A 19,252-nucleotide genomic window follows, 5' to 3' on the forward strand; every position below is an offset into this window, starting at 1 on the left:
GTAAGGAGAGTTAGTCTGTCCATATATGGAATGTCATGGAGCTTTGCATGTTTCCATGACCTCTTTTGGAACCTACATGACAGCAGGTCTCCATGATTCCCACACAGACACTCCTTGATGTCCTCTTCCACTGGAACTCTGGGAATCCATTCCTTGTATCTTAACTGGAACAAAAACATTTATGTTAAAAAGTTGACAAATGTAAGGTAATTTTTATAAGTTTCAATAAGATAATTCCTGATGTCTCCAGACATCAATTTTATACAGTGAATTTAAATGCTTAGTTATATGTCTTCTTTGAACATGCAAGGACCATCTGGGTGAATAAAGGGCCCTTTGTGACCAAAGTGCAAATGTGATAATGACTCTAAGGAGAGGTGAATTTTGGCAAAGTCCTAAAGGACATCAGTGGGAGCAGTGACCTTGGGGACAATTAGATGCAACAACTTAGCCAAGTAGAAAAATTTCTGGCAAGATTTCTACTCAGATAAGAAACTGAACAAAAAATGAAAAATATCTTAATATCTAATTTTTACAGGAAAATAGATCAATATACATAATAATGTGTATGTAGTTACACATGAAAGTATTACTGTTTTCCTTATTAGTATAGATTTGCATCATTATTTTTCCAAATAATGTATTCTGGGCCCTACTAACAGGATAGAGAACAGTGAGGCTAGAAACATTACACAAATCTAATATTCAGAAAAAAATTTCAAATCTTGAATATAAGGAGAATGACTATTCGTACAACATCATTGCTTGACAGGTTCAGCGACGAAGCACAAGGAAAATACATTTGCGTTTCACTTTGCCATTTACTGTTTGCTTAATGTCCAGCTACCACTGGGTTACGCATAAATTTTTTTTAATTTAGATTAAGAGAATTCATCATAAAAACAATAGAAAGTTACAACTCTTTAGGGCATGAGCTATAAGAAAATGTACTTCCGCAGTCCTTCATTATAATCTCTTTAGTCCATGAATACATCTCTGAAAAACTTTCACCTTTTATTTGTTTGATGGTAAAGTTGACTAAAAATTGTGTTTGCATTCATTCATGATACTTAAAAAAATCATACATTCACTGAATTCACCTCCAAGTGCAAAAAATTTTCAAGAAGAGTTGATTGGTGTTTCTTCATTATAGGTTCCTGGGTCTCTTTGCTCATCTAATGGGCTTCAGCATAAACCTATGGTTAACAATGGCTGTGGCCACCCCTACCTGGGGGGTATAAGGTTCCTCAAAGACAGGACAGCTTACTTCCTAGCTCGATTTTCTGAGTACAACACTTTCTGTTTATTGGAGTAACACTGCACATAGCACATGGGTCTGGTGTCCAGCATCAAATATTAACTCCTGTGTATTCCACCCTGAGCTCACCACAAAAAGTGCAATTAGATCCTCCAACACACAATTGACCTTTTTCACCCTATTTGCCCATCCCTTCCTACCCTCTCCCACTGATAACCCCTCATTGCTCTGATAGTCTCAATTTTTAGCTATTTTTTAATTAGTTCCTCTTTTATTTAATTCACCTGCTTGTTTGGCTTCTCCATATCCCAAATACAGTGTTTGTCTCTCTCCATTGGGCGTATTTCACTGACCATCACACCCCTGGTCCATCCACATTGTTGCACACGCAGGATGGCATCTCTTGCCCCCAGTTTCAGAGATTTATTCATCAGGGCAAACCCCAACACCATAGACCAACCTGATTTTGAGCACTCAGAGGAGAAATATTTCCTGGGTAAGTGGGAATTTGCAGAAGCTTCAGGAAGACTGTCGTTTTAAGCAGCTTAATAGGGAAATGAGTCCTTTAAAAATCAGGACCTTCTCTCTGCAGTTGCTGTCACCTACATTTGCTGAGCAGAACTCCTATAGATCATGGGGACCCAGTTTGTTCCCGGTCCTGGGTTATTCTTCCCGTCCCAGCTGACATCTGGATTGAACAATGCCAGACACACACACGCAGACTCGGCCAGTTCCCCCCCCACCCCCCCAGTAAACACCCAGGGGAGCCCGGGCTGGGGCTTCCTGACCTTCCCCTGTACCATCTTGTCTTTAATATTATAATAAGTGCAATCGTCGGCCATGATTGATCTTGTTCATTCTCTCAGAGTGTGAATAACCCCAGTGCTTGTACGTATACTGACACTTCAACTTTCAATAAAATTATGTATGTGTTAATTTTATTGTAAATAATTGGTGTGCTCTAATCACAAATCCCAGAGAAAATCTTTTGTGTTGCTCATTTACCCGCCAAAAGAAATCCCTTGTGTATGTAATTAATAAATGAAAAAATAACTCACCTTTCTAAAAATATGAAACTTGCAATGATACAGTTCCTTCCTTGGAGGATACGATAGCTCTTACATGGTTTTTCAAGTTTTTGCATCCAAATTACCATTTATAAAGGAATGGAAAATGTGAAACATTAGAATAACACTTGATATCATTTCATCAATGTTTGGATATATTAAGAATCAACATCTGAACAATAGAAACCAAATATAGATTTTACTATTAATGTCTTACATTATATAAATTCAAAATAACATATAAGATGAGAATCAGGAGATGGAAAAATTAGAAAAGCACAGACTACACCAGCATTTTAAAATTTAGTCATGTCGTAAGTTCCTTTTCTTCAATTTAATTGAAAACATTTTGCTAGATTGTGCAGACATTCAGAATCCGCTCGAATAGCACCAGTTGTGTTCATCGTTCTAAAGAAAATATGGGCATTTAGGTATTCTGTATGTCAGTCTTTTTCAAATCATAAACTCAGGCAATGATAGGCAAAAATAACACCGATTTACCAACGGTTTTATTGCATAAAACCTGTATGTACAGGCCCAGAGTGTGTTATATACTCCTAAGTCTTTGCCTCCCTATTTAATAACTAATTGCATAAGTATAATTATTAAACTCAAAAAAAAGACAGAAGAGCTGGTCTTTGGAAGACATACATCTTTACTCTTTCACTACCAGTTTGCCACATAATAGGCAGGATTTTTTTTCTTTGCCTTATTATAAGCTCTGAGAAAATAACCTTTCTATTTATAAATGATAATAAAAACACAATGGAATCTTATGTAGCTGTGAATTGCATGAGAGTAGATATGGAAAAAAATACATTTTCATTTTTAGTCAATAAATGACAAAGCAACTTTATACATGGGCAATAGCAAAATTACATAAAACTCTCACTCTCTGCAGACCACAGCAGATGCTATGGTAGAAGTAGTAGAAATTGATCAAAGAAAAAATAAATTACTATTATGTAAGTCATAAGTTGGGAAATGATGGAAACTGAGAAAATCAATAAAGTATTGAAGGTAAAAGTTTTGGTACACAGAGGATTTTTTAAACAGTAGTAAAAAGGAACACATCCAGCATGGAATATTTCATAGGACAGATAAACTAAAAATGAGAAAAGATTTCAAATTTATTTTTTGAGATCATGTTCACAAAAGATTACATGCTGAAATAATGGAGGCAATCCACAGTCCCCTGAGCAAAATACTCCTAAAAGAAAAAAAAATTATATCTAAAAAAAACACTATTCATTTCTAAAATGATTTTGATAGTTGAACACTACTCTCTCATACATGACAGCAAGATTTTTACATGTTCTTTGAGCCCACAAAAAAGTTTCACCTTTATACTTATATTATCAAGGTTAATTTCCTTTTAAGAAATAGTTATTACTGTCTCTTAAAATCCTGGATAAAGTAAATTTTGCATAGAAAATTTAAACATGTTAAAAACTACATAAAATGTTCTGAAATCTTCAAACTGTAAGAAACAGTCACGATGCTTTACCATTACTAGGATATTTCTTCAACTTCTAAGAGACAACCATATTCTCATGAGATCAGAACATTGTTCTCAACATCATTCTCAAAGCAGATATGTGTCTATTCACTTAAGTATCTCTATCAAAGGAAGATATAGACATATTCAGACAGCTAATTGCTGATTCTTAAACATTTTGAGTTCTTAGGGCATTTTTCAAAAAACTGAGAGGATAGTATGTAAGAAGTACACAGTGGCTTATTCACAGTTTGTATGAAACAGAAGCAGAAATTTATAACAAGAAGTAAAATGGGTTGAAACTTCAGTAAATACTATTATGTCCCCTTACTTCAACATTCCTCTACTTCCTTGAGGGGAGTACAATTTTGTGACTAAGTCATTAAAGGCTTGTATCACTTGTTTGTTCCTCAGAGTATAAATAAATGGGTTCAACATGGGGGAGATGGAAGTATTTAATAGTATAATCCCTTTATTCATGGCCGAGTCATCTTTTGCTGAAGGTCTGGTATAGATGAAGATACAGCTGCCGTAAGAGATGGAAAGCACAATCATGTGGGAAGAGCAGGTAGAAAATGCCTTCTTCCTTTGCTGGGCTGATGGGAACCTTAGAATTGTTCTGACGATATAAGCGTAGGACAGAACCACACACACGAGAGTCAAGATAAAGATCAACACAGAACAGGCAATAATCATCTTCTCTAGGAGCCAAGTATCTGAGCATGCGATCTGCATCAGAGGATTAGCATCACAGGCAAAGTGGTCAATGGCATTGGAGTCACAGAATTCCAGTCCAAGTAACAAACTAAATAGTGGCAACATCAACAACAACGTCATCATCCAACAGCTGAAGACAAGAGTTTTGCAGACCCTGCGGTTCATGATGGTCACATAGTGCAGGGGTTTGCAGATGGCCACGTACCGATCATAGGACATGATGGTCAGGAGGAAAAATTGTGTTATGGCAAAAACATATATGAAAAATAGTTGGCTTACACAAGCATTGTAGGTAATGGTCCTGTCACCTGTTGATAGATTGTACAAGAACCTAGGAATACAGGAAGAAGTGTATGAAATTTCTAAGAAGGAAAAATTTTGGAGAAAAAAGTACATTGCAGTTTTAAGGTGGGAATCCACAAATGTAAGGGTGATGATGGTCAGGTTTCCTGTTACACTCAACATGTAGGCGATTAATAGAAATATGAAAGTCAGAATCTGCATTTCTGGGTCATCTGTAAACCCCAACAGGATGAAGGTGGTTATCGCTGTGTGATTTCTCATTCCTGGCTCCTGACTTCCGCTCAGATTGAGTGGAAAACTGCAGAAATGAGACTGAGGAGAACAGGAAAGAATATTTCTCCACAAGGATTTTGGGTTGGAAAAGTCAAGCCATATAATATATTTGCTTAATGAGGTTATTTTAAAACCATGCTCCCCACCCTTTATATGTCACTGATTCATTTGAAATATTGGATCTTAATCATTACAAGCACAACATAAAAAGAGAATTACATTTTACATTGGCTAGGGTTAACGTGTATGCACACCTAACACATGAAATTGTATAGCAGAATCAAAATTTTCAGATTTCACCAACCTCGCCTCCCTTCTCTCATGGGTCATTTTTAATATGTCACATTAAAATAAGTATGAGGATCATTAAACCAATGCTATAATTGCTGATTAGTCATACCAACGGATTGGCAAGAACAGGATTGCTTCAGGATTCCTTCAGCAACAATACAGTATAAAGACTGATAGGGTCATTTCACACATTTTCAAACATTTACTCTTTATCATCTAACAGTTGAAATAGATTTACTCACAGAATGATTGTTTCCCCACAAATAATTTTTTCCCAGGAATTTTCCCATACTTAGAAACTAAAATTTAGCTGCGTTTCATTGATCGGCTTGAACATTTTTTCCACTGGATAAGCTGTAAACACCTGGGATATTCTGATGCTGACATTGTCTGCCCCATCTGGTGCAGCAGTTGAGGACTCTATTCCACTGCCATTGTGAAACCTACAACGATCTATGAACAACATCTCATCATAACCAACATCCCCCGACTCATGTTCCATGGGTTACTTGAATATTTATGCCTTAGCTTCATTTTCCCTAATGACCCATTTTTTCTTTGGTGCAAAACACAGAGAGTTTTTTATTCACAAATGAATGATTAATTAGTGAGAGAATGTCCTGCTGAATTTGTGGATAACAGACATTATCCTTATTGATTAATGATTTCAGTGTTGTTTGACTCACTAAAACATATTTCTTCTCTTCTTTATCAAGTCATTGACATTATTATTATCTATGAAAGTATTAAATGGATGGTCTAATTTCAATTTAATTTTTTTCCATGATTTTCTCTAATTTCAGATTTCCACTTTAGTCCCTAACTTTGTAGCATAAAGCTATGGTTTACAATGGGTGTGGCCACCACTCCCTAGGAGGATATAAGCTTTCTCAGAGACAGGACAACTTGTGCCTTCCTAACATGATTTTCTAAGCACCACAAGCTTTCTGTTTATACAATAAATGCATACAAATGTGTTCTCTATATACTGTCTTTCCAGGAATATTTGCACTTAATTAAGGCAGAGATGCCTAATGATAATACTGCAGTTAATTTGGCATTCTAATAATGTATAATATCATCATAGATTGGGAAAATAAATTGTGATTGCTAAAATTACAGTGTGGGTAAATCACTTCTGATGTCCCCCACGGCATTTTGTCCCAATTAGTACTGATGAATTCATTGAAGACATATTTCTTCAGAACCTCTCAGTGATTATTAATCATCTGGCTACCAAAGATAAAATGAAAAAAAGGAAGTGACTCAAGTCTTTATTGACTTGTGCAATAAATATTTTTAATAAAGCTTATCATGTCCCATTTCAATTTTCCAAAACAAAATAACTGTCTGAAATAATTATTTGCTTTGCCTGAAATAGCCAGTTGATTCAAGCCATCAGAGTTTTAAACATAGAACTCTAATATTTTCTCAAATCACTTGAGGGGAAAATATGAATGAAGAAAGAAACTAAATTTACCAATCAATAACATACGTACTGTATGGAAGACAACTTGACTGGAGTTGAACATGCAATTCTAATGGTTCCAATTCTAATGGATGGATGTGCAGTCAGTACGTTCATAGAGGCCCCTTCATGGAGGCTTATGTGTCCCTGCATTTTTGGACAGATGTGCTGTCATCATTCCCAGTAGCTCCTTCCACACAGATGCCCTTTGGAGAGCCAATTCCATGTTAAATCTAGGAATCTGGTTTTTTTTTGCACCTCAGAACTGAAATAAAAACACTTTAAGAAGTAAAGGGTTCCAAACAGATTTTAGAAAATTGATCTTTCTTTTATTATTACAGGTAGATTTAATAATTTCTTTCAATCTGTTTTTTGGTTCTATTCAAACTTCAGTGGATTGCATGATGCCTGCCTACAATGATGACAGCTATCTTGTTTACTCCATCCATTCATCAGATGCTAATTTCTTCCCCAAAACTCCCTCACAGTGACATCAGACTAGTGTCTTACCAGCTGTCCCAGCATCCCTTAATCCCATCAAGTTGATACTTGAATCATTGCAATTCTCTATCTGTGCCATATATTTCATAGAAGTATCTTAAAATTGTTAATATCAAACTCTTCTTCACCCTCAGTTCTTATTCCATGCTGGTCATCTGCAAATGCTCAGGTGAAAAGGGACGCAATTCCTCTCCTAAGGGAAGATTTTATTAGGGTCATGAAACTGGTGTGAATTTTAAGTCAAGAAAGAAAGAAATGCACATGCTCTAGATTTTTATATGCCGCTGAGCTGCCAAGCAAAATCAGAGTGGTTGGACCTGGCTCTCTACATAGACTGAAACATGTGGTTTCATTAGACGACATTGCTTCTGTGTAAATCAGTCAAGTATTGTAACCAGTTTACTGCAACTCGGTAATAAGCAGCCTTAACCCTGTGTCCTGGAATTTGAGGTCCTGGGATTAGCTGTCTTCACTACTTGTTTCCTATTTCTCTGAGGCCCTGGTTTGGCAGCATTTTTGTTCTGCAACCTCCTATAATGTAACATTTCTAAATTGCGTGCAAGAGATAAGACTGAGGAGATGGAAAATTTACAGAAGCACAGAAAATAAACGCCATCTTTTTGCAATCCAGTCACACTTTAATTATTCTTTTATCATTGAAAATTTTTCCTAGAATGTGAGAACATTCATAATCATCACACTCTTACCGATTGCTTTTTTTTTTTCATTCTGAAATGAAATACAGTAACCTCAATATGTGCATATGAAAATACTGAAGATTTTGAGAGTTTTTCAAAATATAAACTAAGGCAATTCTTGTGGGAATCGAAGACAGGTTTACCAATGATTTGTGGAAGCTGATTTGTTTTCCCTTTTTTGATTAAGCATATTAAATAACTTTATAGCTTATTAAGGCATAGAGTTTATTCAGACATCTATGTTTGCAGCCACTTTTTTTTGACTAATTACATAAGTTTGGCAATCAGTGACTTAAAGAAAAATGTCTGAATGCTTATGACTAGAGGACATACAGTTTTCCTCTATGACAATTATTTGGACACATTGTTTAGGGCCTATATTTTCTTTACTAGAATTAGCATCCTAGAAACCTATGCTTTCATTAATTAATAAAGAAAAAACAGGAATCATGTAGAAGCTGACTACATAAGATAAAAGAAATATATATTATTTTCATTTTTAGTCAATTGACAACAAAGTAAATTTAGACACAGGAAATATAAAAATTGCAATAAATTGATCTCACTCAACTCTGAAAATCACCTTGAAACTCAGAAAATCCTCTAGAGCTTATTCAAGTTCAGAAGTAATTATACAAAGAATATTGTATAGTTGTTATACAATATGATAAATATGATAAATTATACAATATGATAAATTATTGTTTGGGCATCATAATTTGAAATAATGGAAGCAGAAAAAGTGATAAGATGAAAGATAAAATTTTGATATGGACTAGATATTTGTAAAGAGTGGGAAAAGGAAACATTGAGAAAGAGTTATCAGTAGGGGAAGATTTTTCTAAAGCATGATAAATCTTTCAAAAAGAAAAAAATTTTGAAGTCTTTTAACTTAGGGACCATATTTGTGAAAAACTCTATGGGGGAATATAGAACCAGTCTATGATCCTGGTTTTAAAAAAAAAACACTCATTAAAAAGAAAAATTTTATATATGTATCTTAAAAGAGAAGTAGTTTTCTTACAGGGCAGGGAGAGGGGCAGACCCCTCAAACCTGCCTGCTCTAAATAGGTGCTGCCATCCGCCGCATCAACACAAAACATATGAGACTTTCATGAAAAGGAACTTTAATACAATTAGTAAACAATACAGGAAAGGCAAAGAATATCGTTTCGATATCAAGCACCCAAAGTTACCTGTCCCCTTGTGGGTTAAAGTCCACCCAAACAGGATGGGCCCAGAGCAGGGCCCCAAAGCTGCCACAAGTCCTAAGCACATTTCAGAGGGGACCCACAGAGAAGGATCAGAAACAACCAGACAAGTCTGGAAGGAAAACAGCAAAATCAAAATCAAGGTAAAAGCTGCCATTGTCACCTCCATGCAGGTCTCTCACCCATGTCTGTGTCACCCAGTCCAAGACCAAAAGGCAAGCACTTTCTTTACTTGTCTCTTGGCTCCATGTGCCTCCTCCAGGTCTCCTTCTGGCTCCATCCTGCTTCCTTCCTTCCTTCGTCCTTTCTCCAGCTTCTTCTCTTCTCCCTACTCAGCTCCACCCTCCTTTGGGTGGGGCAGGAAATCTAAAACTTCCCCTTTTCCTGGGGACCACCCTGTTACAGTTTGGCAATTGAAATTTCATACATGGGTTTAGTAGATACTTGTTCTTTGAACACAAAAAAGATTTTGCCATTATCTTTATATTCTAAAGTTTATTCCATTTTAAGAAATATTCATAATTAGCTCTATCTTAACATCAAATATTGAATAAATAAGAATCTAAACTTCATACAGGAGAGCTTAGTTTTGACAAAAAGTTCTCTGAAATCGTTACTTCTAAGACAGCATGATAATGCTCTACTATTTTTAAGTTCCATCTTCAGTCTCCAAATGGCAATCCTATTTTCATGAATTTTGAATATTGTTCTTATTAATGCATTCATTAAGCTGATTTCTGTGCATTTGTTTATAACTGTTGACACTAGAAAGATATTTAATTACTGATTCTAAGTCAAATCTTGTTCTTGTACCTTTTTTTAACAAATAGGTTAGTCTATAAGGAAAAGTAAGCAGTTCTTTGATAGAGCTTTCTACTTTATAAAGACATAGACAAGAAGAAGTAAAAAAAAAGGGGGGGTAGATTTAAAATATTATTAGGCTCCTTATTAGGTCTTTACCCTAATTCATTGAGAGGAGTACAATTTTTTAATTAAGTCATTAAAGGCTTGTATCACTTGCTTGTTCCTCAGAGTATAAATAAATGGGTTCAACATGGGGGAGATGGAAGTATTTAATAATGTAATCCCTTTATTCATAGCCGTGTCATCTTTTGCTGAAGGTTTGATGTAGACAAAGATACAGCTGCCGTAGGATATGGAAAGCACAATCATGTGGGAAGAACAGGTGGAAAATGCCTTCTTTTTTTGCTGGGCTGATGGGAACCTTAGAATCGTTCTCACAATATAAATGTAGGATAAAACCACACACACGAGAGTCATAATGAAGATCAACACAGAACAGACAACAAGAATCTGTTCTACAAGCCAAGTATCTGAGCATGAGATCTTCATCAGAGGATTAGCATCACAGAGAAAGTGGTCGATGGCATTAGAGTCGCAAAATTCCAGGCCCAATAACAAAATAAATAGTGGCAACATCAGCAGCAAAGTCATCATCCAACAGCAGAAGACAAGTGTTTGGCAGACCCTGCGGTTCATGATGGTCACATAGTGCAGGGGTTTGCAGATGGCCACGTACCGATCATAGGACATGATGGTCAGGAGGAAAAATTCTGTTACTGCTAACACATATTCAAAATATATTTGACTTAAACAAGCACTATAGGTAATGGTCCTGTCACCAGTTGACAGACTGTACAAGAATCTGGGAATACAAGCAGAAGTGAATGAAATTTCTAGGAAAGAAAAATTTTGGAGAAAAAAGTACATTGCAGTTTTAAGGTGGGAATCCACTAAAATGAGGAGGATGATGGTCAGGTTTCCAGTTACGCTCAACATGTAGGCAATTAATAGAAATATGAAGCTTATAATCTGCAGCTGTGGGTCATCTGATAATCCCAGTAGGATGAAGGTGGTTATTGCTGTGTGGTTTCTCATTCCTGGCTCCTGACTTCCTTACAATCTGTGTCTAAATTTGAAATATAGAAGACTCAGAAGGAGGAAGAAAGATTCACTTATGAGGAGTAAGCAATATATATTTTTTATAATGACTTTTAAAGCTATTTATGTCTTTTGCTCTTCTAACGTGACATTAAATTGCTATGAAACTTTGCTTTTCAAGCATTGAAAGCATAACATCTAATGATAAATATATTTTACATTTCATTCAAGCAAATATGTATATCACATATATGTATATTGTTGCATATCTGTAAAAAAGTTTTCAGGTAATGACTAGCCTTCAACCATACTATTCCCATAAATCTCTTTTAATTTCCCTATATCAACAAAATTAAATATTAAATTGCCTAATTTTATAATTATTAATTGAACAGGACTTGTAGATTGAAGAAAATGATTATAAAAATTATTTTTAATTTAAAAATATTTCCTATTAATCACAAAAAACCCCGACTAGCCAAAGCTCTCCTGAAAAAAAAAAGAAGGGAATGGAGGCATCACACTCCCAGACTTCAAACTATACTACAAAGCCATAATCATCAAAAATGCATGGTATTGGAACAAGAACAGACATACAGACCAATGGAATCGAATAGAAAATCCAGAAATAAACCCACAGGTTTATGGTCAACTAATATTTGACAAAGGAGCAAAGACTATGCATTGGAGCAAAGAAAGTTTGTTCAATAAATGGTGCTGGGAAAACTGGGTCGCTACACGCAAAAGAATGAAGCTTGACCACTACCTCACACCATATACAAAAATCAACTCAAAATGGATTAAAGAACTAGACATAAGACCTGAAACCATAAAATACATAGAAGGAAATATAGGCGAAACACTACGGGATTTGCATATCAAAGACATCTTTACAGACACTTCACCCAAAGCAGTGATAGTGAAGGCAAAGATCAACAGCTGGGACTACATCAAATTAAAGAGCTTCTGCACAGCAAAAGAGACAATAACAAAAACAAAGAGAAACCCCACCAACTGGGAGAACATTTTTGCACACAACACTAATGATAAAGGACTGATCACAAAAATCTGCAAAGAGCTGATGAGACTCAACAACAACAAAGAAAATAATCCAGTCAAGAAATGGACAGAGGAGCTAAAAAGAAACTTCTCTGAAGAGGAAATGCGAATGGCCAACAGGCATATGAAAAAATGTTCAACATCACTTGCAATCAGGGAAATGCAAATCAAAACTACCATGAGATACCATCTTACACCAGTGAGAATGGCACATATTAAAAAAACTAGCAACAACAAATGTTGGCGAGGTTGTGGAGAAAAAGGAACTCTTCTGCACTGTTGGTGGGAGTGCAAACTGGTCCAACCACTATGGAGAGCTGTGTGGAGATTTCTGGACCTACTAAACATAGAGCTTCCACAGGATCCAGCAATTCCACTCCTAGGTATTTACCCAAAGAACACAGAAACATCCATTCCAAAGAACACCTGCACCCCTATGTTTATAGCAGCACTATTTACAATAGCTAAGCTTTGGAAACAGCCCAAATGCCCAAAAATAGATGACTGGATCAAGAAGATGTGGTACATATATACCATGGAATATTACTCAGCATTCAAAAAAGATAAACACATGCAATTTGCAGCAACATGGATGGCGCTGGAAGGGATCATGCTCAGCGAAATAAGCCAAAAAGAAAAAGAAAATACCGGATGGTCTCACTCATAGCAGGAATCTAGAAAACTTAAATAAGGGACCAGGAAAATGAATAACTATAAGAAAGTGAAAATCAAAATCAACAAAAACTATGAACCAGAGACACTTTTTGGGGGGTGGGGGCGGGAGGGGAGGGATTGGGGTCAGAATGGGGGGATTGCAATTGTATGGGGTATATAAAAATAAAATTTATTAATTAAAAAAAAAATATTTCCTATTGATGAATGTTTAGTAAAAAAATAAACCGAAATATAAGAGTAGATCATTCCAGTATGCTAAAAATTATATAGTTATGTACAATGTTGTGACACAATTTATGTCAATAAAATAATTGATGAAAAGATATCAATATTTTGTCCATAAATTATCTTGGGAAGAAACACAAGAATATATTCAACTCTGGCTATTCGGGGATGAAAGGATAATGGGTGGGTTTAATTTCTTTGTATATACTTGTATACATTTTCCAAATTATCTTCCATAAATAAGTGTTTCTTTTGGAATCTGAAAAATATAAAATGGTTTTCTGTTTTGTCTTGTTTTGTTTTATTTTTAAAGAGAGTGTGAGGCCCTTAGATAAAACAATTTGGGGAGATGGATTAAAAAATAAAAATTTACACCAATGTGTAAATTTTTATACTTAAGCAATTCATACTCAATTCTACCTGTTCTCTTCTTTTTTCCTCAGGATGAACCATTTTGAATAATGAAACTTTAAGTAAGTATTGTAACATTTCATTGAAGAGAGTACACTTTATGTTAACACAGCAAACTGGACTGTGGAATACTAGACCATGTTTTAAAAGGATGTTTCTATTTAAAAGAGAAAGGGGTCCTCCCTGGTAGCCCAGGGGTTAAGTCTCAGTGCTATCATCTGGACAGTCTGAATTCAATCCCCGGCCAGGGAGCACAGCAGACCTCTCCTGTCGCGCCCACTGCTCCCCTCTGCAGTGTATTTCAGTCAGTCTGCCTGTTCTGCTCCTCGCTCTGTCTCTGGTGAATCCTCTCACCCCCTATACCCCAGTCTTCTAATCAAAAATAATTTTTTTTTAATTTTTTAATAAAAAGAAAAGAGAGAGTTCCAGTACCCTTTTAAAACTTTCCAACTTGGTGATTGTTTTTCTTCACTGTCAACTAGAAAATATTGGAAAAGAATACTTTTTATCTATCATTATCAATAAATAGCCACATTCAGCACCTCAACTTTACTAAAATAACTTGCCTAAACAGCACATTTATGTGGCAAGCGTAGCTGAAATAAAGCACTGAACTTGCTCCTCATCTGTGATGAACATTTCTTTTTGACTTACTTTGTTTAATTGAGGTAACTTGGCTTACAATATTGTGCATGATTTAGGGGGACAGGGTTACACATCTTCAAATGTCAGTTACCACCCTGTACCCACTCCAAAAACACCCACAGTCCTTACCATAGACCCTTGGGCTCCCTGCCCCCTTGTTCCCCATCATTACCCTCCTCTTTGGTATCTTCAATTCTGCAACCATATTTCAAGGGGTTTTTTTGGTTAGTTCTGTGTCCCTTTGTTTTGTTTATATTCTTCACGTGAGTGAAATCACCCTGTTTATCTTTCTCATTCTGAGTTATTTCACGTAGCTTAATCCCCTCCCATTTCATCCATGTTATTGCAAATGGCGACATTTCATTTCTTTTACAACAGAGTAGTATTCCATATCTTTATCCACTCACCTGTTGTTGGGAATTCAGGTCGCTTCAATAACTTGGCTATTGTAAACAGTGCTACATATAACACAGGAGTGCACAGATCTCTTCAAATTAGAGATTTGGCATGCTCTGGATAATTCCAAAGAACGGAATTTCTGCAACACTTGGTAAATCTATTTTAATATTTTGAACAGCTTCCATATTGTTTTCCACAGGAGCTGGACTAGTCCACATTCCCACAACAGAGTAAAGAGTTCCGTTTTCTCTACACCCTCACGAACATTTATCATTTCTGGGGTTTTGTTACTTGTTTTACTATGGGTCATTTTCACAGGAATAAGGTGGTAGGCATTTCATCACTAATTTTGACGAGTGAGCAGATAAAAATTTCTTCAAACAAGATTTTCATCTCATTTATTATAACAAACCTATAACTCCTTAATTAGAGACAAAGAAATAATTCTGATGACTATATTCCCTCAGATCATAGGAGATGGCATTCTTCCTTAAATACAAGTGATATGGCTCCTTTCATTGGCATATCCCGAGTCTAATTAAGGAACATTTCTCCCTTCTTAATTTAGTGACTGGCTCTATTCACACCTTAGCCTGTCTGCACACTCAGCATGTCCATGATCACTGCATCAAGGCAAAGAAGTTAACAAACATCCCACTGAATGACACAGAGAACTCATAGCTTTTATGGCTGTGATTCATGCCTCCTCAGTACACCTGTCAGAAACATAAACACCTGGGAACAAGAACTCTTACATTTGGGTTAGTGCCAACAGCGGTCCCTTGTCCCTCAGCCACTTCCATCAACTACAATAACATTCACTTTCCGCTGCTTCTTCAAGACAAAGAGCTCTTCCTCATCAACAATTTAAAGAAAACATTTCACATAGATATCAGAAGTAGATTTATTGTGATACAAAGAGTCTTATTTGGTAGCTCTGACATATGCCCTCCTTCAGATGAGAGGACACGTCTATCCCCTGCAGGCCTGCTGCCACAGTCAGTCTCCCAGGCTGCCCAGAGGCAGGGCTGACTCTGATTCATGCATCAGGGAAGATTTGCTGTTTTAATAGGACCCTCAATCGTGAGGCTTTATCTTTCTCTTAATCATTTTGAAAAATAAGTGGACTGTATTGTGTAACCGACTTTACATATCTTTTAGAAAGCTGAGCATTTTATGCCCAAAAACAGATGACTGGATCAAGAAGATGTGGTCCATATACACCATGGAATATTACTCAGCATTCAAAAAAGATAAACACATGCAATTTGCAGCAACATGGATGGCGCTGGAAGGGATCATGCTCAGCGAAATAAGCCAGAAAGAAAAAGAAAAATACCGGATGGTCTCACTCATAGCAGGAATCTAGAAAACTTAAATAAGGGACCAGGAAAAAGAATAACTATAAGAAAGTGAAAATCAAAATCAACAAAAAACTATGAACCAGAGACACTCTGTGGGGGGTGGGGCGTGGGGAGGGGAGGGATTGGGGTCAAAATAAGGGGATTGCAATTGTATGGGGAATATAAAAATAAAATTTATTTTTAAAAAAATTTTAAAAAATAAATAAAAGTGATTGAAATATAAAAAAAAATATCCTGGAGAGTCTGCTAAAAATGAAAAATTGTTTAATCCATAATGACTAGAATATGTCATTTGAGAGTTAGATTGTAGCTTCAAAATCATGTTGACTCCAAGCTAGTCAACTGTGTTAAAAATCTGGAATAGGAGTTCAGTGAGAAGTTCTTAAGAACATACAACACTGATGTTTTAAGATCCAATGACACTGTATATCTGAAACTTTATTACCAATCAAAGGAGATGTTAATTTACTCGTGTGGTCTAGCATTGTCACAGTTATCACCTTGAAAGCCACTACATAGTGGTGGACTGATAAAAATAGAATTACATTCATTGCAAGAAAAGCAAAGTTTTGTTTGTTTGTTTTGGCAATAGCACATTCCAAAAAAAAAAAAAAAATAGCTGAGCATTTTAAAGAGTCCAGGGATCTATTTACATCGCTATTTAATAGTGTCTTAGATCCTTCATTTAAACTGCAATTGATATTTATTCATTTATTTACTTATTATTATAGAACTAACATTGGCTGACATCATTCTGTTTAAAAATACAGGATCTCCCCTTTCTGGTGGTGTTACCACACCATCCCCACCACCAAAACACCTACATCCTCACCACAGGCCACTGTGCCCCTCCCCACGCTGCTCTCACCCTTCCCCACCCACTCTGGTAACTTCAGTTTAATATCAGATTTCTAGGGCTAGTTCTTAATTTGGCTTAACCTGACCCTCCTTCGGTTGATCTGTATTCCACAAATAGTCTCAGCCACCCCTCTTTCCAGTTCTAGTTTAGGTATCAACTGGAGGAGCTGGTCCACTTACTATTCCAGCTGTAGCCAATGATTACATCTCTGCAGCTCTGATTAGATGTCCAAGTGGTGCCGGTAAATTTTATTTTTTTTTTTTTTTGAGCCTTGTTTCCCCAGCACCACACTTACCTCTGAGGGCACATGGGCTTCCATAAATGTTGGTGGATATAAAGAAAAGGTGAATTTAACATTTGCATATAAGAGAAGAATAAGCAACCTTGGAAAAACTACTTTAAATGATATTTTGAATGTTTTTTCTATTTGAAAATGATATAAAGGGATGCTGCATTTTTTGAGACTATGTCTAATGTTATCTAGATATTACTCCAAATCTCTGTATTGTTTTGCCATGGTCTGATGACTAAGGAGAAGTATAATTCCAGTGCATCTTGTAGTTTCTGGAATCAGACTTTAGGGTTCATTTTACTAAGTTTTGTCAATAAAGTCTCATTCATGAACATTTTCAGTCATTAAAAAACACACAGACAGATCCTTGACACATTCTCAGTTAACATCTCTACCCCTAATATATTGTCTCCTTATTACGTATTTTCCTCTTGGTTCTCAACTCTTTATATATGGCCATAAATTACTATAACACTTACTTACTATAAAACCCTAGTACATGTGGCCACTAAGCAATAGCCAGTGTGATGCATTGGGTTTTCTTTCCTACATTCTCTATGAAGCAGGTGAATCTTGACAACTGTGAATGTTCTCCGTTCTATTAGAGTATTGAGTTCAGAGTTCCAGGTCCCTATAATTTTGGATGTTAGACCATAGTTCTCCACTTTTCCTTCTGAGCCTTTATTATGTAATTTGTGTCATGGAAGACATTTCTGTTTGTAAATAAAAAATCCAAGTCTTAATGACTTTCAACCATATTGAGGTTGAAGAAGTACTTTCAGGGCCTCCCTAGGGGCACAAGGGGTTAAGACACAACCTATGAAACTATCCACAGCCACTGCAGCATAAGTTCGATCCCCGGCCAGAGAACAACCCACATGGCACAACAGACCTCTCCTGACTTGCCCGCTGCATCCTCAGCAGTGTATTTTGGTCAGTCTGCCTATTCTGCTCCCCACTCTGTCTCTGGTAAATCCTCTCACCACCCACTCCTCTGGCCTGTGCCCCGGTTCTTGTATGCATAAATAAATAAATCTTTTAAAAAAAAGAAAAGAAAAGAAAAGAAAAAGCACTTTCACTGAGACTATTATTATCTGTAACTATACATAAATTTTTTTACCTCTATGATGTATTTTGTAATCACAAAAACTGTGTGTTTTTTTCCCAGTGTTTGCTTAATTTAAGTACATTTTTTGTCCAACAAAACAGTCTCCACTGATAGCATCAGCTTCTACATTAGAAAATATCTACAGTTACCAGGACTGAGAGGAGACCTAACCCAAGCTCACGAGGAGAAATTATTACACAATAATCACTGCTCTTTAAATATAATTCCATAGGAATTGACCTGCCTGGAACAAATTGAGAAAACCCTTAGTCCCTCAGGACTTGCTCTGTCAACCTGACTCAGAGCGGTGTTTCAGATTCTGCATCATTTCTCTCCTTCAAATAGTCAGACCCTCCTTCCCATGATATCCGGGTTTTCATGAATGTTTAACAATAAATGCATCAGGTGTGTTCTCTATCTACTGTCTTCCTTAGAATATTTGCACTTAATTGGAACAGAAATGCCTAATGGATCACATTGCTGTTAATTTGACATTCTAATAAAGGACAATCTAATTATAACTTGGATAAATAGATTGTAATTGAAGGCCTGGTGGTACAGGCGGTTGAGCTCCCTACTGTGAAGCTGTCCACAGCCTCTGCAGCACAGGTTCGATCCCGGCTGGCCAGCAAGAATCCCACATGGTGCAGCAGACCTCTCCTATCGTGCCTGCTGCTCCCCTCAGCAGTGTATTTCATCAGTCTGCCTGTTCTGTTCCTTGCTCTGGCTCTGGTGAATCCTCTCACCCTCCCATGCATCTGGCCTGTATTTATTTATAAAAATAAATAAATCTTTAAAAAATAAATTGTGATTGATAGAATTACAGTGTGAGTAAACCACTTCCCATGTCCTTCACAGCATTCTGTTCCAACTAGTACTGATGAATCCATTGACAACATATATCTTCATAACCTATAGGTGATTGGTACTCATCTTGCTGATCACTTTCCATCTCAATTTTCTAGAACCAAATAGTGTCTGAAATAATTATTTGCTTTGCCTGAAATATCCAAATTAATTCACACCAT

At 36.3% G+C, this 19,252-nt stretch overlaps 2 protein-coding genes across 2 annotated transcripts; both read right to left on the reverse strand.

Annotated features, from left to right (window-relative positions):
• Window positions 1-4,150: 4,150 nt before the first annotated feature.
• On the reverse strand, window positions 4,151-5,104 carry LOC119247095 (olfactory receptor 6C2-like). Its single transcript, XM_037513311.1, has one exon. It carries the CDS (start codon window positions 5,102-5,104, stop codon window positions 4,151-4,153), a length of 954 nt encoding a protein of 317 aa, XP_037369208.1.
• Window positions 5,105-10,251: 5,147 nt separating this feature from the next.
• LOC119248462 (olfactory receptor 6C2-like) lies at window positions 10,252-11,184 on the reverse strand. Its single transcript, XM_037515418.1, has one exon. It carries the CDS (start codon window positions 11,182-11,184, stop codon window positions 10,252-10,254), a length of 933 nt encoding a protein of 310 aa, XP_037371315.1.
• Window positions 11,185-19,252: the final 8,068 nt, after the last annotated feature.

This window comes from Talpa occidentalis, unplaced genomic scaffold (assembly GCF_014898055.3).
Source record: "Talpa occidentalis isolate TD23 unplaced genomic scaffold, MPIMG_talOcc4v2.1 talOcc4.16, whole genome shotgun sequence".
Classification (NCBI taxonomy): Eukaryota; Metazoa; Chordata; class Mammalia; order Eulipotyphla; family Talpidae; genus Talpa; species Talpa occidentalis.